Source organism: Furipterus horrens, unplaced genomic scaffold, assembly GCF_987537825.1.
Source record: "Furipterus horrens unplaced genomic scaffold, mFurHor1.1.pri manual_scaffold_2, whole genome shotgun sequence".
NCBI classification, from domain to species: Eukaryota; Metazoa; Chordata; class Mammalia; order Chiroptera; family Furipteridae; genus Furipterus; species Furipterus horrens.
Genome location: NW_028327172.1, coordinates 664,635 through 688,344, shown reverse-complemented (window position 1 = coordinate 688,344; position 23,710 = coordinate 664,635). Strand labels below are relative to the sequence as shown.

Genomic DNA, 23,710 nt, shown 5'->3' with positions numbered 1-23,710 from the left:
CTGGCGTGTGCACACAGGTACGTGCACGCACACACACACGTTCATACGCGCACACACATGCACTCAGCGGGGCATCCGTGCTGCAGGGGAGTCTGGGAGGCTGGGTGGACTCCCTCCCTCCCACGTTCCCTCCCTGCGTCCTAGGGACCAACGCCTGCCCCTCCCACTCCTGGGTTTCAGGGATGAGTTTAGAAATCACACGGAGTCGGGGACTTGCAAAATGCTCCAAGTGTATTTCTGGAATGGCTGGTCTCTCCTGAGGCCCAGGCGGGGGCGGGGGAGGCTCTGTCTCCTGGCAGCCAGCTGAGCAGTCAATCGCATGACCAGGGGGCCATCACGGAGGGGACCCGCTGCAACGCCCAAGTCTCCCGCCCCCCTGCCCACCGGGCCGGGCCTCGGACAGGGAAGGGGTGGGGGACAGTGCGTTGGGGCTCAGCCCCCCAGCCCAGGGCTCAGGCTACTGCATCGGAAGCCGGATCGCAGGGAATAAAGGGGGTTCTGTGGGGAGCGACCGCCCATCAGGCTGCGGGTGGGGCCTGAGCCCTGCGGCTCCAGCGTCCGCCCCCAGCGTGCTGGCTCTGCAGGGGCTCTTCCCCGTGGCTGCGGCCGAGGGGGTCGCAGCGCAGGCCCACACAGCCGCACTCCTCCACCTGCGTGTAGCGGAAGGCCCGGCGGGAGCCGTCGGCGCAGCGCAGCGTCACGTTCCGGGGCGAGGCCCGCAGCTCCTGGCAGCAGTGGCACCTGTGCTCCAGCGCGCTGGCCGCCAGGGAGAACCTGCAGGCAGGGCCGCTCAGCATGGTGCGAGGGCGCCCTCCCTCCCAGCACCCTGCCCCCAGAGGCCCCAGGGCTGGGGGGACGCCCAGCGGGCCCAGCCGGTCACCAAGGGGCACAGCAGGTCCAGGTCCCAGTGAAGAGAGGCGGTGATTGCAAACAGGACAAGGGCCTCAGTTTCAGCTTGAGCCCAACCTCGCAGCCTGGAGACCCCTGTGGGCCCCTCCCCTTGGGGCACTTGGGGTCTTAGTTACTGCTCCCCACACCCCCTTGTCCTGTCCCGCCCCTTGTCTGCAAACAGGGCAGCCCGCGCTCAGCAGGAGCCTGTGGCAGGCGGGCGCGGGGGGGCTGTGGGGGCTCACGTACACGGAGGTGGTGTCCCCGCAGTTGCCCTGGCAGTAGGCCAGGCGCACGGGCCCCGCGGAGCTGCAGCCCTGCACGCGGATGACCTCCAGCTTGTGGTAGACGGCGCAGGTCGAGCCTGGGGAGGAACACGGAGGCGTGTGGAGGGTCAGGGCCAGCCGGGCACTCCAGAGCCCCTGTACCTCGAGATACAGACATGCCCACTTACTGTTCTGGGTTTGGGGTTCGGGACAGGAGAGGCAGCAGCCGTCCTCGCTCGGCCGGGCCTGGGCCTGGGGCAACATGGGGTGCCGTTAGCGCTGGAGCAGCCCACGCAGAGAGGGGGCCGGGGGTGCGGGGCGGCTCCCACCCCATCCACGCCGGGCGGGGCTGGGCGGGGCTCCCGGGACTCACCGCAGAGCAGCTGAGCGGGGGGCACGTCCTCTTCGTGGTCACCACCACAAGCCCGTCCCGGTACTTCTCACACTCATGGGTCACACAGCGGTCCCCGGCGTCTGACCAGGACTCACCAGGCTGCGGGGAGCCCAGGCCAGCGGGGTGAGCGCCCTCCCCAGGGACTTCCCTCCAGCAGGAGAGGCGCTGCATCTGCCTGCCTGCCTGCCTGTCTGTCTGTCCCCAGCCTGCGGCTCCCAGAGGCCCCCTAGCCTCTGCCAGGAACATGTGCAGCAGGGACCTCTGCCCGGGAGCCCTCACGTACCAGGACCCTGCCCGCTCAGCACCGTCACTGTCCTCACAGGGTCGTCCCCGCTGGCGGCAGAGGCCTGGCCACATGGGGCTCCTGGGCTTGGCTTTGCCCCCAGCCTGGTGGCCGCGGTGCCCTGCCCAGACCCCCCCACAGCCCCGGGGCCCCAGCAGGCCCTGCTGCCCCCACTCACGAGGAAGAGGCGGGCAGCGCTCTTGCTGGTGTTCATGACGCAGGCCACCTGCACACACGACCCGCAGCAGTGCCCGCTCTGCACCTGGTACTCGAAGCCCTGAGTGGAAGGAAGGATGGGCATGTGCCTGAGCCCCGGCAGGAGTTGCCCGGGGGTGGGGGGCGGCGGGCACTCACCAGGGGGCACTGGGTGTTGCAAGTCTGGGTCTCACAGCTGATCCTGAAGGTGTCCGACTGGGGGCCACCGGGCACCTCGCACCGGCATGTCTCACACAGACTCGAGGAGACCACAGCACCGGGCTGGGGGGTCAGGGTCGCCGGCGTCAGCGAGCGGGCACCCTGCCCCCAGATGTGCCCTCCACGCCTGGGGGACCTTCCCCCCTGGGTGACCCTCTGGGGCTCCGCCTCAGGGCTAGTGTCCCCAGGCTGCACCTCCATGGAGGTCACATCCCTGGGGGCCCAGCTGGCGCACACTGAGGCTGGGGGGCCTCATTGTGTTCAGAACAGAGCGGGGGCCGTGACCTTCAGCCGGTGCTCACCTGGTACAAGGTGCCGTTCACACTGCAGACGGTCCAGACTGTCGGGGAGGAGACGGAGGCCTGAAGACCGGCCCTCAGCACCCCACGCCCCACCACGTCCCCGCCCTCACCCCTCCCGCCTGCCCGCACACTCCAGCCTTGCCGTCCGGCCTCCTGAGCACGGTGCCCACGCTCATAGGGGCCCCTCCTAGCTGCATCCGAGCGAGGCGGGGACCCCAGCTGGCAGCACCTGCACAGGAGCGTCAGGGACCGGCCTGGCAGAGTCCGGGCCACTGGGCGGGACACTCACTGCATCTCTGGCTGGGGCAGCAGGCACCCTCCTCATAGGTCAGGATCTGGCGGGAGCCCTCGGGGCAGTCCGCAGGTGTGGGGCAGTAGCTGGTGTTGCACGCTGTGGGGGGCCAGGGGGCAGAGAGAGGCACTCAGACCTGAGTGTTGTCCCCAAGGGTCCCCAAGAGTGCTGGGCTCTCCAAGGGGCACCGGCTGCCCCCAGGGGTGGGGTTGCAGCCTGCCCGGGCGGTGGGGGGGAGCCCAGGCCCTCCCAGAACACCCACTGGGGTCATTCAAAGCGGCTACTCTGGGGCGGACGGAGCTGCCAGCCCTGGGCCAGCGTGTGTGGGGCCCTCGGCAGACGCGAGGGCAATGACCCATGCCCCAGCCCAGGGCTCACCGCAGGTGTACTGGGGACAGCACTGGCCGGCCTGCAGGGCCGTAGGCACAGGTACGAGCCCGGGCCCGGGGCAGGCGGGGGGCAGGGCACAGGGCTGCGGCCGGCAGCTCATGGTCCACGTGCCGCCCTCACAGGTGCACTCCTGGCAGTCGAAGGTGACCGTGTGGCCCAGCTGCAGGGAGGCAAACAGAGCCCCACCCCTCCATCACCTGCCTGTCCCGGAGGCAGCTCCAGAGGTGGGGGCGCAGGGGACCCGAGGGGAGGGGCCTGAGATGGGCGGGCGGGCAGCCCTGTGGGTGACCAGCCTCTGCCTTCACTGATACAGCGGAGCAGGGGGTCCCCGTGGAGGATGGGTGCCCACGCATGGAAGCCTCCCCAGTCTGCAGGGACAGCTGTGTCCCCCTCCCTGGCCTGCTTCTGAGTGTCTGGTACTGAGAGGAGGCCCTGCCCGCCCCCCGCCTCCCCATGGTGTCCCACACTCACCTCCACCGGCTCCCCTTGGGGCCCCAGGCACCCTGGAGGGACAGAAATCAAGGTCACAGCTGGGCAACCATGGCCCACCAGCCTGCAGGGTGGGACCCGTGGACCCAGCAGCCACTGACAGTCCATTCAGGTGGAAGGCGCCCCCAGCCCCCCTGGGGACGCACTGGGGCAGCCTGTGGGCACGCAGACGTCCATGCTCGTGCTGAAAAGGGTCATATCCTCTGGACAGAAGCAGCCTTCTGTGACGGGGCTGATGTCTTCAAGGGCCCTGAGGGGAGTAGAGGGTTGGCCTGGTCCCTGTGACTTTCAGGGCAGGGAGAGGCCACCCTGGGGGTTCTGGTCGGTGTGGGAGGGAGGGGCGGGCACATACACGAGGCTGGCGTTGTCACCCCCGTAGCAGTAGGAGGGGTTGGAGGGGCCGCAGGGCCGGTACTCCTTGCCAGCAGGGCAGGTGAAGGCTGTTTGGAAGGAGAAGCCACCCCTGAGACCAGGGCTCCAGCCAGGAGCACCTCTCCGGCTGTGCTCCGGACCCTGGGCACCCGCCGAGTGCCAGGCACCTGCTGGGGGCCTGCAGCCAGGAAGCCCCTCCTTTCTGTGCAGGAGCCAGTGTGACCTGCCCTGGGGTCAGCCCTCCTCCTCCTCCTCCAGGAAGCCCGCCCATCGCCGCCACCCAGTGGGCCGGCACTCACGGCACGTGCGGTTGGTCTGGCCCCTCCAGTCAATGCACAGGCCGTGGGCTGCGCACAGCGAGGCATACAACTCCAGGGCGGAGCACACCACGTCTGCATTGGTCATGTGGCACTGGTCGAACACACAGCCTTGGAAGTAAGGCTTCGGGGGAATCACGGCATGGCATGGCTGGAAGACGCTGCGGCACAGGGACACACGTCGCAGGGCGGCCCAGCCCCCAGCGGAGGCCCAGGCGTCCCCTGGAGAGGCCCCCAGGGAGGGAGCCAGCCACGGAGCCCGCCTGAGGGCCGGGGGCCCAGGGCTGCCTGGCTGTGGCTCAGTCCCTCCTCTCTGCAGACGCCCCCTGGGCTCCCCTGCACCCTGCCAGCCTGGGTGATGAGGACTCAGGCCCAGGCCCCCAAGGTGCTGGTGGCAGAGCCTCAGAGGCTGCCCCGCCCACCAGACCCGCCAAGCCCTGAGCCTGGCGTTCCTGGCAGCAACGGCTGTGCTTGGAGCCTGCGGGCAGCCACAAGCAAGCCCCAGCGCACGGTGGCCTCCTCCCTCGGCAGCCACTTCTTCCCAGCGGCGTCTGCAGAGCACTCTCCCGCCCCGCTACCCCCACCGCTCCCAGAATCTCACTCGCTCAGAATCAGCTGGCAGATTGGAGAGGGCGGGCAGGGGGCAGGCGAGGTGGTGGGCCCGACGGCAGGGGGCGTCGGAGGAGGCCCGTGGCAGGATGGCTGGTCGGGGTTTGTCACCTTCCAGTGCCCGGACATGTCAGAGCAGGAGGCCACCACCGCCCCCCCGGGGAGGCGGCACTCATCCTTCGGGTCATTGGTGCAGGTGCCTGGGATGGGGGCAGGAGTCAGGTGGCTGGGATGGCCAGTGTCTCCAGGCTGCGCGATGGGTCCCGACCTCCCTGCGCGTCCCTCTCCCAGAGGCGGGACCCTGGGGCGGTTCCCATGAGGATGGACAGGTGTCGCTGCCAGGCACGAGGCCCCGGGGACTGGCCAAGGCCCATCCTTCTCACACTGGACACTCGCAGCGACATTCAAAGGCCCGGGGACAGCGCCCCGACAGCCGGGCAGGGGCCTGGGCGGGGCTCACCGCACTGCCCCTCCGTGTTGTTGGCGAACTTGCTGAAGGGCACCTCCACCGAGAAGATGAGGCCGCTGAACATGACCTGGACGCCGATCTCGGGGATGCTCACGTACATCCTGATGCCGACCTGGGAGGTGACGAGGCCGCCCTTCGCGAAGCCGGGCCGGACCACCTTGTTGTTGAAGATGATCTAGACGCGGAGACAAGCGGGGAGCAAGCCGGAGGGCGCGCCGTCAGCCGTGCCCCGCCCCTGCCCGCTCCGCCCCGCCCCACCCAGCGGGGGCGGGGCGCGCCGCACCTCGTTGGTCATCACCCCGCCCTCGGGCTTGCGGGTCAGCGTGACGCGGTCCTGCCGGTACTCCACGGTGATGGCCTGCGGGCAGGACAGCCCGTCCTCGGAGCCGCAGAAGTAGTTGTCGATGAGCACGCGGAAGTGGCCGAACACGGGCACGATCTGCTGCACCAGCACGTACGTGCAGTTGTCCAGGAAGGTGTAGTAGGTGCCGTCGAAGGTGATGTAGTGCGGGTCGCCCCAGCCGCTGCACACGCCTGCGGGCGGGCCGAGCGGGTCAGCGGGGCCGCCCGTCGTCAGCCCCCGCACAGAACGGGCCAGCGAGCGCGGCCGGAGCACTCGGCCCCCTCCCGGCGGGCTCCGTGCTGGACGGTGGGCCGCCTGCTGTGGGGAAGCCCTTCCCCGTGTCCCACCCGAGTCCCGTCTGCCGGGCCGGGCCCCCGCACTCACACTGGCACTGGTAGTGGTGGCAGCAGCCGCCCTCGTCAGCCACCTTCAGGGCGGGGTAGCCGTTGGCGCAGGTGGGCTCCCGCACTGGCGGGCACAGGCGCGGCCGCACGCGGATGACGTTGTTGCCCTCGCAGGTGGCCTGAGAACAGTTGGGCATGGGCCAGGTCTCCCCTCTCTGTGGGGACAAACGCAGCTGAAGGCACCGCCCCACCAGCTTGGGGTGCTCTGACCCCACGTGCCCTCCCCAGCTGCCCAGCCGTGTCCGGAGCATCAACCACGCGCTCTGGTCCCCTGCCACCCGCAACCAGGGGAGTCTCCACTCGGGGCCCACACTCCCAGCTCCCAGGCCACGTCCCAGTGGTCACCCTGCAAAGCCCAGTAGTCGCCCACTGAAGCCACAGCCTAATTGGAAGGAAATTGGGGTCCCCGACTAGCCCTGAGCTCCCGAGAAAGGCGGGAAGGGAAAGTTACCATTCTTGGGGGGACAGCGCTGGGGCACCCCGGTGTCGTGACAGGCGTGGGGGCCAAAGGGGAGGACCCGGGTGGGGAGGTAGCTGGGGCAGGAGGCGGAGAGGTGGTGGGGCAGGCGTGGCCTGTCTGCCTCACCACGTGGCAGTCCAGGCTGCACACGGCGTAGTAGCAGTGGCCGGCGAGGTCGGCCTGCTGGTATATGACAGACCCTGCACGACATGAGACAGGGCGTTAGCGCCGAGGCCTTCCACCAGGTGTCCACGGGACAAATCCTCGAAGAACAGATCCGCTCTGATCAGAGATGAGACCCACCGCCCCGTCACCCCGTGGCCCTCTGTGGAAGGGCAGCACCCGCCACAGGACATAGGCGTTACCCACCTGCGGGGTAGAGCTTGTCGGACACACTGCAGTAGCATGTCGGGGCGGATGGCACTGGCGAGCTGCGGGAGGTGCTGGCAGGCACCACGGAGGTGGGCACCGTGCTGGGTGGGGACTTAGCAGGTGAAGTCATATACGGGGTCACAGAGGTCGGAGGGCAGCCTTCGCGGGGCTCACAGCAGAGCACGCGCACCTCGTAGTTGAGGCACATCTTGAACCTGCCCGCCTGGTCGCGGTTGCGGCACACCAGGCCCACGTCGGGCCGACACTGCACCACCTGGCCCAGCCTGTCGATGCTGACCTCGGGGTGGCTCTCGGCGCGGCACTCCAGGTGGGTGATGTACTCGGGCCGGCGGCAAATCTTCTCTCCGCCTCTGACGATGTTGCTGTAGGTTTCCAGGTCTCCTCCGTGGGGCCCGGGGGAAGGGAAGTCCACGTCAAACCACTTGGTCCACGCACACTGTGGCTGGCAGGTGCTGGTGGTTCCGGGTGTGGGGTGGGTCGTAGCAGATGCAGGAACGGAAGTGGTGCTTGTCTCTGGCACGGAGGTGGTGCTGGTTGTTGGCACGGAGGTGGTGCTGGTTGTTGGCACGGAGGTGGTGCTGGTTGTTGGCACGGAGGTGGTGCTGGTTGTTGGCACGGAGGTGGTGCTGGTCTCTGGCACGGAGGTGGTGCTGGTTGTTGGCACGGAGGTGGTGCTGGTTGTTGGCACGGAGGTGGTGCTGGTTGTTGGCACGGAGGTGGTGCTGGTTTCTGGTGCAGGTGTTGGGTGAGTTTTGTGCACGGAGGTGGTGCTGGTCTCTGGCACGGAGGTGGTGCTGGTTGTTGGCGCGGAGGTGGTGCTGGTTGTTGGCGCGGAGGTGGTGCTGGTTGTTGGCGCGGAGGTGGTGCTGGTTGTTGGCACGGAGGTTGTGCTGGTTGTTGGCACGGAGGTGGTGCTGGTTGTTGGCACGGAGGTGGTGCTGGTTGTTGGCACGGAGGTGGTGCTGGTTTCTGGTGCAGGTGTTGGGTGAGTTTTGTGCACAGAGGTGGTGCTCGTTTCCGGCGTGGAGGTTGTGCTGGATGTGGCCACGTGGGAGGTAGTCTCAGCAGGACTAGTGGTGCTCACACTTGGGATGCTGGGCACTGTGACCTTTCCGGGGGTAGGGCAGCCTTCGCGGGGCTCACAGCAGAGCACGCGCACCTCGTAGTTGAGGCACATCTTGAACCTGCCCGCCTGGTCGCGGTTGCGGCACACCAGGCCCACGTCGGGCCGACACTGCACCACCTGGCCCAGCCTGTCGATGCTGACCTCGGGGTGGCTCTCGGCGCGGCACTCCAGGTGGGTGATGTACTCGGGCCGGCGGCAAATCTTCTCTCCGCCTCTGACGATGTTGCTGTAGGTTTCCAGGTCTCCTCCGTGGGGCCCGGGGGAAGGGAAGTCCACGTCAAACCACTTGGTCCACGCGCACTGTGGCTGGCAGGTGCTGGTGGTTCCGGGTGTGGGGTGGGTCGTAGCAGGTGCAGGAACGGAAGTGGTGCTTGTCTCTGGCACGGAGGTGGTGCTGGTTGTTGGCACGGAGGTGGTGCTGGTTGTTGGCGCGGAGGTGGTGCTGGTTGTTGGCACGGAGGTGGTGCTGGTTGTTGGCACGGAGGTGGTGCTGGTTGTTGGCACGGAGGTGGTGCTGGTTTCTGGTGCAGGTGTTGGGTGAGTTTTGTGCACGGAGGTGGTGCTGGTCTCTGGCACGGAGGTGGTGCTGGTTGTTGGCACGGAGGTGGTGCTGGTTGTTGGCACGGAGGTGGTGCTGGTTGTTGGCACGGAGGTGGTGCTGGTTGTTGGCGCGGAGGTGGTGCTGGTTGTTGGCGCGGAGGTGGTGCTGGTTGTTGGCGCGGAGGTGGTGCTGGTTGTTGGCGCGGAGGTTGTGCTGGTTGTTGGCGCGGAGGTGGTGCTGGTTGTTGGCGCGGAGGTGGTGCTGGTTGTTGGCGCGGAGGTGGTGCTGGTTGTTGGCGCGGAGGTGGTGCTGGTTGTTGGCGCGGAGGTTGTGCTGGTTGTTGGCACGGAGGTGGTGCTGGTTGTTGGCGCGGAGGTGGTGCTGGTTGTTGGCATGGAGGTGGTGCTGGTCTCTGGCACGGAGGTGGTGCTGGTCTCTGGGACGGAGGTGGTGCTGGTTGTTGGCGCGGAGGTGGTGCTGGTTGTTGGCGCGGAGGTGGTGCTGGTTGTTGGCACGGAGGTGGTGCTGGTCTCTGGCACGGAGGTGGTGCTGGTCTCTGGGACGGAGGTGGTGCTGGTTGTTGGCACGGAGGTTGTGCTGGTTGTTGGCACGGAGGTGGTGCTGGTTGTTGGCACGGAGGTGGTGCTGGTTGTTGGCACGGAGGTGGTGCTGGTTTCTGGTGCAGGTGTTGGGTGAGTTTTGTGCACAGAGGTGGTGCTCGTTTCCGGCGTGGAGGTTGTGCTGGATGTGGCCACGTGGGAGGTAGTCTCAGCAGGACTAGTGGTGCTCACACTTGGGATGCTGGGCACTGTGACCTTTCCGGGGGTAGGGCAGCCTTCGCGGGGCTCACAGCAGAGCACGCGCACCTCGTAGTTGAGGCACATCTTGAACCTGCCCGCCTGGTCGCGGTTGCGGCACACCAGGCCCACGTCGGGCCGACACTGCACCACCTGGCCCAGCCTGTCGATGCTGACCTCGGGGTGGCTCTCGGCGCGGCACTCCAGGTGGGTGATGTACTCGGGCCGGCGGCAAATCTTCTCTCCGCCTCTGACGATGTTGCTGTAGGTTTCCAGGTCTCCTCCGTGGGGCCCGGGGGAAGGGAAGTCCACGTCAAACCACTTGGTCCACGCGCACTGTGGCTGGCAGGTGCTGGTGGTCCCGGCTGGAGAGGCATGTGTGCTGGCTATGGTTTTGGTTGCTGGAGGCACAGGGACTGAGCTGGCCCGTGCGTGTTGTGTGGAGGCCACAGGGGTCCCCGTGGTCCACGTGGCCTGTGTCTGGGTGCCAGCTTCGCGTGAAGTGGGGTGTTTGGCCTCCGGTGTGACCGATGGGACTGTCCTGTCCCTGCACACGTCCACCCACTCGCAGCACTGGATCCGGATCTCGTAATTGTAGCAGATGGGGGGCAGCTGGTCCCTGTTCAGGCAGAGCAGGCCCACGCTCCTGCTGCAGACCACGCTCTGCCCCAGCTCCGCCAGCGGGGTGTGCGGGAAGCGGGCCGCCCTGCACTCCACCTGGCTGGGCCTCTCGCAGAATGCATACCCTTTGGACCTCAAATTCTGAAAGGTGTCGAAATCTCCGCTGTTGATACCGGCCTTGGGGTAGCTGCCATCGATCCAGTCTGTCCAGTGGCAGTACTCTTGTAGACAGGAGACCTGGCTGGGCGCCGGCGGGGTGGTCTCCCCTGGGGCCTGGGAGGGCCGGGGGGCTGCGGTAGACTCAGAGGCTGCCGTGGAAGCTGTCGCTGAGGCTGGCCCTGGCCCGGGGGTGGTGGGGGTGGTTGTCACGGGCACAGGGGTGCTGGCGACGGTGGTCTGGGCTGGACCCCGGGAGGTAGGGCAGGCCCGGGCCGTGCAGCACAGGACTCTGATCTGGTAGTTGTCACAGAAGCCTGAGACCTGGTCCCTGTTGTAGCATGTCAGCCCTGCCGTGGGGCTGCACTCCACGCGCGACCCCAAGTCCCGCAGCGGCACCTCGGGGGCGTTCTCCGCGCGGCACTCCGCCGCCCGCGGCGCTCGGCAGACCGGGTACCCGTGGGCACGGAGGTTGTCCAGTGTGTCGAAGTCCCCGCTGTCGATGCCCCGGCCTGGGCGGCTGACGTCCAGCCATGGTGACCACAGGCAATCCTCCCCACAGCTTGCGTGGGGGGAGGCGGGCGCTGCCGAAGGCGTGGGCCTGGGGGACGTGCCCGCCGCGGTGGACGGGGCCCCAGTGGGAGCACCCGTGTGCGCCGAGCTCGAGGCCGGGCCAGGGCGTGTGCCGGGCTGCCCAGTGGAGCTCACAGCTGAGGGCAGGAAGAAGGCAGAGGGGCCAGCGGTCACATGGGGACCTTGGCCACCCCACGTTCACCCTGTCCCTGCTCCCCATCTGTCAGCTGCCTGTGGGTTTCACCACGTCCGTCTGTGTCTCCGTGACAGACACCCAGTCCCCGGAGGGGCCCCACACACGGCAGGTGGCACGCACAGCCATGAATAAATAGGCAAATTGATCTCACTGAAGGGAAGCCTGCTCCCCAGCCGTGCCCAGAGTCGACTCTGGACATGTGGCCCCAAAAGCCAGAGTTCCGGGGATGCTTCCCTCTTGGGGGAACCTCTGATAAGTTCCCAAGACACCCCCAGGATGGGGTGAGGGCCGCAGCGAGGACGCCAGCTGTGCCCTCCCAGGCCCCGGGGGAACCTTTGCTGGCAGCCGCTGTCCTGGGGACACCCGTCCTGCCTGGGAGGCCCAGGGAGGCTGACTCTCCTCTCCCCGCCTGCGGGTGACGGCCTCTGCTCACTCCCAGACCCCTCCTGCTCAATCCTCAGGGCAAGGCACAGCCCTGCAGGGCCCCAGCGCACCTGTCTTACCGATCGGCGGCGTGGAGAAGGCGAAGGTGGTCGGGGGGGCGGGGGTGCTGGGGCCACAGGCGTGGACCCTCCTCTCGATGGTGCCGTTGGCCCCGCAGCGGGCGGAGATGCAGCCCCCGGTGCCGTCTGTCGTGTGGTAGATGATGTCCCCTGGTCGGAAGTGCCGCCCATCATAGGTGCAGACACAGGCTGTAGGGAACGGAGCAGCGGGCACGTCAGGGCCCGGGGTGCAGGAGGGGACCCCGAGACCCCGGACCCGAGGAAGGCGCCACTGCTCACCATCAGCATCGTAGGTGCACTGCACGCCGCTCTCGGTACAGACGCTGAGGGCAGGGGATGAAGGTAAGTCTGGGGTGCAGGGAGTCCCTGCCGGAGCCACCCCCAGGGGTGCCCTGGGGAGCCTGAGGTCACACCCTCCCTATCCGTGACCAACAAGCCTTCCGGAAGGACAGCTCCAGCTCTGGGACAGCTGTCCAGGGTCCTGGAAGCTCAGGCTCAGCCTCCAGATGCACCCACCCCCTCCAGGCCCCCACCTCATCCTGCAACCGGAGGCCCTGCAGGAAACCCAGGCCTCAGGGACCCCTCCTGGCTCCACTGGGAGGTGACAGTTGGGGCTTATCCCACGGGCGGTGGCCCAGGCGAATGCCCCCGACCCCCCAGCTCCCCGCCCGGAGTCCCTCACCAGGAGTGGCAGTTCTTGTCCGAGGGCACCACTGTGCCCGGCCGATACGACTTGCCCTGGACTTGGCAGGGCAGCGGTGGGGGAGGGGACGGGCACGTGGCCACACACTGCATGTTGTCCTCATCGAAGATGGGGGCCTCTGCCGGGCACTTGGGGTAGCAGCCTGCGGGCCGGAGAGGCCTGAGTCCCAGCCAGATGGACAGCCAGCCGCCCCACTGCCAAGGCCTCGCCCACCGTGCCACGGGCAGTGCCAGGGTGCAGCCACACAGGCCCCCCGAGGGGTCAGGAGAGCCCGGCCCACTGAGGGTCCCGGGGTCCCTAGGACAGCCCACCTTCCAGGCCGTGCGTGTCGTGCAGGCAGCGTCCGTCGGGGTTGTGGCAGGTGCGCAGGCAGGGCGCCCCGCAGGGCTGGTAGTGCCACTCGCACTCGCCGCGGGGGTTGTAGTAGTCGCAGAACAGGGCTGCAGGGACAGGGACATGCTCAGCAGCAGTTCGCAGTCAGGAGCCCGCCTCCCAGCAGCCCCGGGGCACAGCGCCCGGGGAGGGCAGCCCGGGCTCTGAGCCAGCCCAGCAGGCTCCTGCGCACCCCGCTCTTTGACCAAGTCTCGGAAGTTTTCCCCCCACCCCTACCCCCATGACTCCAGAGGTGACCTCGAAGGGCCTGGAGACAGGATTCTGTGGCTCAGGCGGGCGGTGGGACAGGTGACTGACTCATGGTCCAGCCGCAGCAGCTCCCCCGCCATGCCTCGCTCTGGCCAAATCACATGTGCTGGACGGCGGTCAGGGTGGGAGCTCTGCTGACCCCTCAGTTCCAGAAAGTTCTACCACACCTGCCAGCTCTCCATCAGCAACACCCCTTCATTTTCCTTTTAAACCCATCCTGCCCGTCCCACGGGGGAGTGAGCGAACTCACGGCAGACGTCGGGGCTGCGCCAGGACACGCACACGCCCGCCTCGCGGCAGGCCTGGGCGTAGGCGGCCACGGCCGTGCAGAAGCACTCGCAGTCGCCCCCCGAGTCGCAGGCGCACGCGTCGCTCACGCAGGCCTCGTAGTACTGGGCCGGCTCCACCTGTTGGGGGGACAGGCCTCAGGTCCTGGGGACCCCCCCTGTGGGCCGCTGGGGGGTCAGGCCTGCGTTGCGGAGCTTAGGAGCAGCAAAGGCACCGTCATGCAGGGCGGGTCCCGAAGGGGGGCCCCCCCGAGGCCCTCCCCAGGCGCCCGGAGGGAAGCCTGCGTACATGGGCGTGGCAGGCCGCGAAGACCGCGCTGTTGATGAGGCTGCACTGCTTCTGCGCCCAGGACTTGCGGTAGGGGTTGGCGGTGCAGGGGTCCCTGGGGGCCGGGGCGTCCGGGCAGGACGGGGAGCATTTCCAGCTGTTGCCGAACTCCAGAGCATCGCCCACCACGGCCTGGCTCCGCGTGGTGAAGTCGTTGGCGGCGTTGTCATCGAAGTTCCCGCAGAGCCCGCAGACCCTCCCCTGCAGGCGCAGATGCGCAGGGGCTCAGGGCAAGCACAGGGGGGCCAGAGCCCCTTTCCCTGGCCCCGTCCCCCCAGGAGGAGGAGGGGCTGCCTGGGCTGAGGGCGGCCATCGGCCACCCGGTGCACAGCCCGGCTCCACGCAGAGGCCCGCGGTGCTGTGCCCAGGCCGCTCCTGGAGGAGAGGGGTGTGGGCTAGATGGTGTCCCCCAAAGATGGGCTGGGGGCCTGACCCCGGGGCTCGTGAGCATGGCCTCATGTGGGAATAGGGTCTCTGCGGACGAGATGACGCCGGGGGTGTCCTGGGTCGGGGTGGGCAGGTCTGGTGGCTGGTGTCCTCAGATGGGGATGTGACCACCAGACACACATGGTGACAAGCTATGTGGTCACAGAGGCACAGGTCGGGGTGACGCGGCCATGAGCCCAGGAGCACCAGTGGCCCCCAGAAGCTGGACGAGGCAGGAAGGAGCCTCTCCAGGTGTCTCTGGAGGAGCCAGTCCTGTGACACCTGGAGGGGACTTCTGGAGTCCAGACCCCACATGTCATGACTGTCCTGGCAGCCACACTGACCCCACAGCACAGCTTCGGGGGCTGCCCCTTCCCTGGAGGCCAGTGGGCCAGTCCCTGCTCTCTGTCCCTGTCTGTCCCTCTCTGTCTTCATCGCTCTGACTCGCTCCGTCCCTGTCCCTGCCCCTGTGCTCTGTCTCTGACGGTCTCCCTGTCTCTCTCCCCAGCCCTGCACGCCCTGCTGCCCCGTGGCCTGGGCAAGGGCTGTGATGGGCGGGGCAGAGCCTCACCTTGAACTCAGGGCTGAGTCTGAGGAAGATGCTGGTCTTCTTGTCCCACAGCAGCACCAGGCCGACCTCGGTGTCCACCACCAGGTAGATGCCCACCTGGCGAATGGAGTAGGGCGCCTCCTGCCCTGCCCCTCTCTCGGTCACCTCCACTTTCCCGTCACTCAGCTTCAGCTCGTAGCCCTGCGCAGGGAGGGGCCGCTCAGAGCCTGGGAGGACCCCAGGCCACCCCCCGCGGTGCCCCCTGGCTCAGACATGGGGATGGAGCCTTCCCCAGGGGTGCCTGACCCCCGCCCGGACCCCCGCTCACCCCCAGGAAGAGCTTGATGGCCTTGGAGCAGGTGGTGCCTGTGGTGCCACAGGGGACGTTCTCGGTGACCACACGGAAGGCGTCCTGGGCTCTGCCGTTCCCGCCACAGCGGTCCTGCGGGGACAGGGAGGGCCGGCTCACCTTTCCGAGAGGGCCGGCAGCGCTGCGGGACCTCGGGGGGTGCGGGCCGGGGCGCGGCGACCGTACCTGGACCAGCGTGTACTCGCAGTCCCCGCTGAAGCTGTAGCGCTGCCCGTCGAAGGTGAGGTAGTGGCCGTCCCCATACACAGTGCAGGTGGCCAGGCAGGGTTCCTCCGTGCACCGCCACTTCCTGCTCTTACAGGTGCTGGAGGGAGGGGAGCCGGTCAGGCCAAAGCGGGGGCAGGCGAGGGCGGGCGACCCCCCCCCCCCCGAGGCTCCATGGGGGCCTCGCAGACGCTGACCGGGCTGCGGTCCCTGCGCCCACTCAGGAGCCCCCCGGGACAGGGCCAAGGCCGCACGTACCAGGAGTTGCAGCCCACCCGGATGGTCTGGCCGGCCTGGTAGCTGGCCCCGTTGTGCACACAGGGGCAGTCGGCTGCCGCGATGCAGCCCCCTTCGCCGTCGGCCACCAGCCCATCGGGACACACGCAGCCGGGCACACACTGGGGGCTGTACTGGGGGCGGGACAGACACCTCAGTGGACGGGGATGAGACAGAGAGCTCGCAGTGGGGGGCAGAGGGCCCCCCGAGGCCAGCAGCGGGCTGAGGGGCCTCCGGAGGCCACAGGGACAGCTCAGCCTGGTGAATGTCCCCAGAGCAGCCCAGCAGGGCCGAGGAGGTGTGGGGGTCCCTGTGGCCCCTGGGGACATGGCGTCAGGGGTACTCACACAGTCCATGTCCAGGGTGTGGCAGCTCTTCTGGCAGCCGGCCCCCACAGCTCCGGCCGAGGCGTTGCGGCAGTCGGAGTAGACCATGGGCGGGGCGCACGCTAGGGGAGGGGGGCCGTTCAGGGGGCCCGCCCACTCCCAGGCCTGCTCGGCAGTGTGTTTCCCTCTGACCCAGTCTGTGTGCTGTGTGCATATGTGCGTGTGCTCTTGTGCACGTGCGTTCAGCATGCGTATGTGTGGTGGTGTGTGTATAGCATGTGTTTGTGCACATGTGCGTGTGCCATGTGTGCTGCATGTGTGTGCCATGTGCCACGCAAGCGCCCCTCCACTACCTCACTGAGCTCCAGGGCAGTCTGCCTGACAGAGATGCTGACCTGAGGGGTGTTTCACTCTGAAACTTCCTGGGAAGAAACCTGAGGGCCCCCCGCCCCGCAGCCCTCCGGCCTCCTGACTCACCTGGGTCAGGGCTGTGGCCTCCGATGCAGGTCAGTGTGCCCTTGGTGCAGGTGCTGTGAGGGGAGGGAGCTCAGAGGGTCCGTCCAGCCCAGCCCTGCCGCCCTCACGCCTCCTGCCCCGGCCCCTCCCGCCTGCAGGGGCTCTTACCAGACGGCCCCATGCTCATGCACGGACTCCCCGTTGGGGACCACGGAGCCTCTATGGTAGCAGGGACAGCTGGCGGCTGGCACACACTTGCCCGTGTCATCCAAGAAGGTGCCGCTGGGGCAGGTGCAGCCGTCCACGGGCACGAAGCTTATGCCGCAGGTGAGGTCCTCGTTGCTCAGGGCCTGGCAGGTGGGCTGGCAGGTGCTGATGTGGTAGTGGTAGGTCATCGACTTGGGGCAGGTCTCCATGGGCTTTGCTGGGGAACAACGTCGGGGAAGGGGTGGCACTCAGGACACAGCGGCTCCCTATCCCTGCCAGGCCCACCCTGCTGGGTAGTGTCCCGGGGCTCCCTGGCCTCTGAGCCCCATGCAGGGGACAGGGCCGCTGGGAACCACCTCGCCCCGCACTCACTGCAGACGCCGGCCCTCCAGCCGCGGAGCAGCACACCCCGGGCAGCGCAGGCGCGGACGTAGGAGGACAGGGCCGCGCACAGGCAGTCCTCGCTCTTCTCGCAGTTGCACGTGTCGAACAGGCAGTTCTGGGGACAGGCGCCGGCGTCAGGGGCCCCAGCCCACACTGCCGTCCTGGCCTCCTCCAGGGCCCTCCCTCCACAGCACAGGAGCGGATGACCTTGGGCCCTGGTCTCTGTGACCTAACACGTCCGGCCCTGCCCATGGAGGTCAGGAGACGGGCCGGCCCCAGACCCCACGGCCATGCCCTGGGACCACACTGGGCCCTCCCAGACCCCCTGCTGGAAGCTGTGTGAATAAGGCGAGAGGCAGGCGGGCAGCGTTACCGAGTAGTAGGAGCCAGGGCTCACGGCGGTGTGGCACTGGGCGAAGGGACCTTGCGGATCCGTCAGCCGTGAACACCAGTGCTGAGCATACTTCTCTGTGGACAGGGGGGCCAGGGGTCAGGGGGTGGCCAGGACACCTTCCTTTTGTCCCGGATTCCTGACCAGCCGGGCGCCCCCAGCATCCCACTCCTTTTCTCCCAGAACTCACTGCGGCTGGCACAAACACACATGCAGGCGTGTTGCCGGTTTACCACCTGCTGTCCCCCTCAGGACCGGGAAGGCTGCTGGCACCCAGGCCTAGCCCTTCCAGCTGGGAAGGGGCGGGTAGGCCCACGTACCGTTCTCCACGCTGAGGGAGCAGGGGTCCTCGAAGCTGTTCTTGACGTTGGGGCAGGCGGCCTGGGTCTTCCAGGTGTTGGCGAAGGCGGCAGCCGTGCCCTCCACCACGCCACCGAGGGTCCGGAAGTCGTCGGCCTGGTTCTGGTTGAAGTTCCCGCAGAGGCCTGGGGACGTGGGGCAGGGAAGGCACATGAGACCCGCGAGGCCCGGCCGCCAAGGGCAGGCTCGGGCACCCGGGGGCGGCCCCCTTACCGCAGGTCTGCCCCCGGAGCTCAGGTGCCAGCCTCAGAAACACCTGCATGGTGGGGACCAGCTGCACGTCCACCTGCAGGCCCAGGTGGGTCTGCACGATGATGAAGAAGGTCGAGGGTCTGAAGAGTGTGACGTTGGCTGCGGACAAGGGGACGAGGGTCTCAGTGGCGCCCTGGGGCTGAGGTGCCCGGGGGCGGGGCCGGCCCCCTCACCTGCTGAGACGGGCAGCTGGGTGTAGATCTGGTTCACGAACACCTCACCGCTGGCCTTGACCACGACGACCTGGGGCAGCAGGGGTGTGTTTGCAGCAGGCGGGGGGTGCACCCAGCCCCCCCCAGAAGGAGACCCCAGGAGGAGCCGAGGACTGAGGAGGGCGGATTTTCTTTTAATCATGTAAACACCAAAGTGATTTTATGGAACAGAGAAGCTACTCCGCCCTCTGCTTCATGGCCGGTGGGAGCAGGTGAGGAGGCCCTGGGGCCCCTCGAGCTGTTCTTTTGGGACGGTCGGTCGAGACGCACAGGGGTGGGAGTGGGGACTGAGCGGGAGGGTCCTGGGCCAAGGGCTTGGGCAGCGTCCCCGGCCCGGGCTGCGCACTCACCGTCCGCCCCCCGCCCAGGCTCAGCGTCAGGCTCCTCAGGCAGGTCTCGCTGTCGGTCAGCCCGCAGCGCCGCAGCTCCGCCAGCACGGTGAAGGCGCCGCTGTCACAGGGCTGCAGACACGGCCTCAGGCCCCGCCACCCCGCCCCCCCGCGCTCCGCCCCGCCCCCGCCCCGCCCCCTGCGCCCCGCCCCGCCCCGTCCCGCCCGCCCGCTGCGCTCCGCCCCGCCCCCTGCGCCCCGCCCCGCCCCCCGCGCCCCGCCCCGCCCCCTGCGCCCCGCCCCGCCCCGCCCCCTGCGCCCCTCCTCCCTGTCCTCCCGCCCACCCGGCGCCCCGGGGAGGCCCCACGGCGCCGCACCTTGGCCAGCACGTAGCTGCAGTCCCCATGCACCGTGTACGGCCTCGCGTCAAACGTGGAGAAGTGGGCGCCTCCGAGCACCGAGCACGTGCCCGGGCACGGGACCTCCTGGCAGCTCCACCGGCCTCCAGAGCAGGTGCTGCGGGCAGGGGGAGACCATGCGAGCACCCAGCCCCCGCCTCCACGGTCTCCCCCAGGCCTGCCCGTCATCGCGCCACCTGAGGCCCATTCGCATCTTCCGGGGGCTGAGAGGGGGAGGGTGACCCCCAGAGGGACCACCCGGGGAACACGCTGGGGGAGAAGAGGGTGGGGCCTGGGGTCCTACCAGTTGGCGCAGTCCGTGGAGTAGACAGCCCCCGGAGCGTAGGTGGCCCCGCTGTACACACAGGGACACTGAGACGCAGGAACGCAGCCGGCCTGGCCGATGTCATCGAGCACCATCCCTGCAGAAGCAGGCAGGCTGTGTGGCCGGTGCTGGGCGGGCTGTGTCCACCGCGCGAGCACGTGGGGGGAGCTGGCCTTCTCCCCTGGGGGTCCTGCCCCTCAGGGGCTCCTCAGACCCTGGGGCCCAGGGTCACCATGGGCCAGGTCAGGGGTGGCAGCACCAGCGGTGGGCGGGAGGGGGGCTCACCCTCGGGGCAGAAGCAGCCGGCCACGCAGTGGTCCTCGCAGGCCTGGGAGTGCTCCAGGTTGGAGCAGGTGTCCGCGCAGGGGGAGCCGCACTCTCGGTACTGCATGTTCAGGGGGCACGTCTGGGCTGCCGGGGGAGGACAGGGCTCACGTCACACCCTGTCCCTGCGTCAGGGCCCAGGGCAGGACCGCGGGATGGGCTGGGCTGTGGAGACACTCACGGCAGAGGCCCGGGCCCCGCCAGTCCGGGGGCAGCCCCCCGGCGTGGGCGCACTGGCGGGAGTACTCAGCGAGCGTGGGGCAGGCGCAGCTGCGCAGGTCGGCGTGCGTGCAGAGGCAGAGGTCCTGCAGGCAGGCCTGCACGTAGCTGCTGGCGTCCACCCGGGGGCCGCAGCCCAGGAACAGCGGGCTGTGCAGCAGCTCCTTGCAGAGGCCCTGGGGCGGAGCGCAGCGCTGAGTCCCAGCCCTGCGGGTCCCTGGGTACCCCCCCCCCCCACAGCGCCCACAGCCCGCTGCCCGGGGCCCCGCCCCTGCCCGTCCACGCTGGGCTTACCAAGCCTGAGGAGCAGTTCGTTGGGGGCGCAGGGATGGGGTCCTGGCACTGCTCTGTGGGGCCGTCCATCTTCTGCAGGTTCCCGAACTCAATGGGGCTCAGCTGGGTGTCTGCGGGAAGCACAGGCTGGGCTGTGCAGGGCCCGCTGTCCCCTCACCACCACCCTGCCCAACCCCCACGCCTGAGGTGTCCCAGCTACGCCCGCCTCCCCCTCCCACGCTGCCGGGTTAAGCAGCAGCTACACGGGACATTTGAGGGGTCTGAGATGAAGTGAGAAGCCACAGGGCACAGGAGCGAGGGCAGGAGGGGGGCCCGGAGCTCCTGCTGGCCTTCAGGACCTGGCTGAGCCCGCACTGGGCCTCCCTGGCCAGGGCCACTGGTCTCTTGGGCAGACTCGGTCCCACATGGCTGGAGGCCCCTCTGGGTGGGACTCATGGGCCTGGCGGAGGGACCTGGGATAGTGCAGGTCGTGCAAAAGGCCACCGCTTGGTGGCAGAGACTCGAGGACAAAGAGCAGCAACAGGGTCTACTTTCCGGTGAGGCTGTGTGCTCGGCAGCTGCCTGCAGCCCAGGGTCACCTCGTCGAGACAAGGGGCCTGCAGCCACCCTGCCAAGAGTGGGCATGCACGTGTGTGCATGTGTGCATGCTGGAACTGTGTGAATGTCCATGTGTGTGCACACATGTGTGCTAGAATCACCTGGGTGTACATGCATGCACTGGAACTGTGTGGGCATGCGTGTGCGTGCATGCCAGAATCATGTGGGTGCACACATGAGTGCATTGTGTGCTGGGGCTGTGTGGGCATGTGTGTGCACATGTGTGCATATTAGAATCATGCCATGTGCATGTGCACTGCGACCATGTGGTGCATGTGTGTTCATACATGTGTGTGTGCATGCTGGAATCACATTGTTGTGCATCTGTGTGCTCATGGGCATGCTGGAATCATGTGGGTATATCTGTTCACATGTATGTAGCTGTGTGCAGGTCTACATGCATGTGTGCATGTGTGTGTGGGGTCAGGTTGTGCGTAGGTGCGGGTGTGCCCAAGCTGGAGACATCCGACTTAGAGCCTGTCTTCACGGGGGTGTGGGGGCTGGGCAGAGCAGGCAGGAGGGGAGCGTGGGGGCCGTGCCCGGGACTCACTGTGGGAGAAGAACTCGTTGAAGACGGGGACACCATTGAAGTCTCCGCAGAGCCCGCAGGTCTGGTTGGCATATTTGGTGTCCAGCTCGAGCTGGAACAAGAGGCCACGTCAGGCGCCTGGCCCAGTGCGGACACCAAGGATAGAAAGACCAGAGGCGTGGACGCAGGTGTCCCCAAGGGGGGGCTATCCCGAGGGAGATGCAGTACAAAGCAGGGTCTGACCCCCCCTTCCCCCCCCCATACCCTGTCCCTCAGGGAGGCTGTGGCTGCAGGTGCCCCTGACGTGCTGGGCTCACCAGGAGGCTGTCATCCTGGTTCCACATGAAGACCAGGCCCAGCTTGGCCGACACCTTCAGGTAGCTGGCGCTGCGCTCCACAAGGACCCCGGACTGGCTGAAGGGCAGCTGGGTCCTGAGGAGAGGGGGCCCACGGAGGCGTGGGGTTATGTGAGGGCAGAGCAGCAGGGGGTCTCTACAGTCACGGACGGAGCAAGTCCACCCTGCCAGGGACGGTGCAAGTGGGTACGACAGGGACGGGGGCCCTGGAGCTCTGGAAGGAGGAAGCCCGGGGTAGCCCTGGTGGCCAATGCAGAGCTCGGGGAGCGCCCCATCTGGCTCCACACTCAGGTGTGACCCTCTGTCCCTCCCACGACCACCCAAAATGCCCTCGGCCACCCAGCGCCCCAGACTCACGGGCGGCCGTTGACCAGGACGGAGCCCTTGGTCAGCTCGAGGACCATGCCACTGAGCTTCATGGTGACCCTGCTCGGGGTGGCGGCATTGGACTCCTGGCCGCGGCGGAGCTGAATGTTGAAGTCCTCGTAGGCGGCCCCGCAGTGCGCAGAGAAGACATAGTTGCAGCGGCCGGGGAAGCGGAAGATGTCGCCGTCGAAGGTCTTGTAGTGGAAGTCGCCCCAGGTGCTGCACACCCGCCCGTTGTGCGCCGGGTTCGGGTCTGTGGGGGAGCGCAGCCGTGCTCAGGGCACCTTGCCTCGCGCCCCACCTGCCTGAGCCTGGACGGCTGCCGCCCAAGGGCCGGTGCCTGGGGACGTCCTGTCGGGACCCAACTCATCCCTTGTCCACCCAGACAGGGGCCCCAGTCTGAGGGAGGAGGGCCCTCAACGCAAGCCCCTCAGCCCAGCCTCATGGAGTCTCACTCACCTCGTACCACATGGGCGGTCTTCAGAGGCGGGTGGGTGGTTACCCCGAGGAGTGGGTCGCCTGTGGGAACAGGGATGTCGGCGCACAGCCCCCGTTCCTGCCCTGCGGCGCCTCTGTGCCCCGGGAGCTGCTGGTCTCGGCCGGGGCTGGCCTCCCTGCCGTCCGGCACGCCCTCGGGCTGCAGAGGCCCCGGCCCTCCGAGCTTCACTTCCCCCCGCTGTCAGCACGCTCACCCACACGGCCCCGAAGGCCGTTTGCGCCCAGGACCTCAGCGATGCCCGAGCCAGCACCAGTGGCTGGAGACAGTCCCAGGGGTGCTGAGGTCAGGGCGAGAAGCCGGTCTGGGGGTGTGCCCCTCGCCGCCACCCCTCCCAGAGCCATGAGGATCGCACTGCAGCGTGGGTACGGAAACGCAGAGGGGCTGGCAGGCAGCAGCCTTGGGGACACACATGCAGCTCAATGGCAGGAGTGGGGACAGAAGACACATGCGCCCAGTGGGCCTTCTCACCTGCCCCCCCCTCCCCTGCAGCACAATGGGGACACAACGCACGGCCTGCGGGTGGCCAACCATATGTGTAGGTGGGCACATTCCCCTGCCCCCAAGCCCAGGGTGAGGGGCTCCTTGGGGACTCCAGCTGGAGCACGTGGGACAGACTCACCGCCAGGCCCCCAGGGGACAGGAGGCAGCTGCAGGTGTTCATTGCCGGGCTGCGATGCACTGTGCCGGGCCCCGCCTGCGGGAAGAGGACCTGCCAGCCTGAGCGGGGGCAGGGCTGGCATGGAGCCCTGGGGGGCATGGACTCTTCTCTCTGCGTGGAGCCAGGGTGCTGGGAGTGCTCCTCGAGCACCCCCTCTGCTTGGCCCCCAGTATTTGGGGGTCCTGGCCCTGACCTAGTGTCTCCAGGGCCGACCACCCACTCACAGTGAGGGCCCACCATGGGCCAGGTACTGCTGTCCTAGCTCCGGTCGAGGGACAGAAGGGGCGGCAGCCGCCCAGTGGTGTGGCCTCTGAGGGGAGGGGAGGGGCTTATGCTACACAGGGCACGAAGGGCCACTGGGCAGGGGTCAGGCAGAGAAGGCCAGGTCAGGGCCGATGGGCGGCAGTGTGGGCCCCAAGGATGCCCAAGAACCCCGAGGCTGATCTCCAAGGTCCTCAGAGGCAGGCCAGCAGGGCAGGAGAGACCCCAGGCCCACCCCCAGGACCCTGAGGGCAAGGATGGGGTCAGGGGCCAGGGGGCCACAGGCTGCCCACTGACAGGGAGGGTGGGCAAGGCCAGGAGACCTGGGCTCCTGTTCCCCCACCCTCAGGGCTCTGCAGCCCCTGCAGCCCACCCACGCCCCAAGAGCTGGAGCCTGTGGATGGCCAGAGCTGTGCACGGACACCTCAGCTTGTCTGGGCCCCAGACTAGGGCCACCCCCGACACAGAGTGGCAGGGGACCTGTGGGAGAAGCCATCCAATGAGCCTCACCTGGGTGCTGGGCGCAGGCCAGGGCGAGGACCAGGGCGCAGAGAGGAGCCAGCTCCCTGCAGCCGACACCCAT

General features: G+C 68.1%; 1 protein-coding gene across 1 annotated transcript; it reads right to left on the bottom strand.

Moving 5' to 3' along the window:
• Nucleotides 1-213: 213 nt before the first annotated feature.
• MUC5AC (mucin 5AC, oligomeric mucus/gel-forming) lies at nt 214-23,710 on the bottom strand. The gene is made up of 50 exons (XM_090291664.1): nt 23,638-23,710; nt 22,828-22,902; nt 22,402-22,464; nt 22,169-22,228; nt 21,701-21,962; nt 21,305-21,419; nt 21,009-21,099; nt 19,862-19,971; nt 19,530-19,743; nt 19,310-19,435; nt 19,004-19,121; nt 18,679-18,817; nt 18,323-18,433; nt 17,934-18,003; nt 17,722-17,859; nt 17,469-17,633; nt 17,131-17,225; nt 16,746-16,872; nt 16,335-16,590; nt 16,188-16,240; nt 15,732-15,832; nt 15,367-15,518; nt 15,070-15,208; nt 14,863-14,976; nt 14,556-14,735; nt 13,520-13,759; nt 13,194-13,350; nt 12,613-12,741; nt 12,281-12,443; nt 11,878-11,921; nt 11,599-11,787; nt 7,062-11,036; nt 6,684-6,892; nt 6,213-6,387; nt 5,769-6,019; nt 5,477-5,660; nt 5,009-5,216; nt 4,390-4,568; nt 4,071-4,158; nt 3,865-3,968; nt 3,701-3,732; nt 3,218-3,389; nt 2,837-2,938; nt 2,548-2,585; nt 2,186-2,308; nt 2,010-2,108; nt 1,528-1,647; nt 1,343-1,406; nt 1,138-1,252; nt 214-774 (listed from the first exon to the last, which is right to left on the bottom strand). The coding sequence occupies exons 1-50, from the start codon at nt 23,708-23,710 to the stop codon at nt 519-521; spliced, it is 10,563 nt and encodes a 3,520-aa protein (XP_090147790.1). The 3' UTR covers nt 214-518.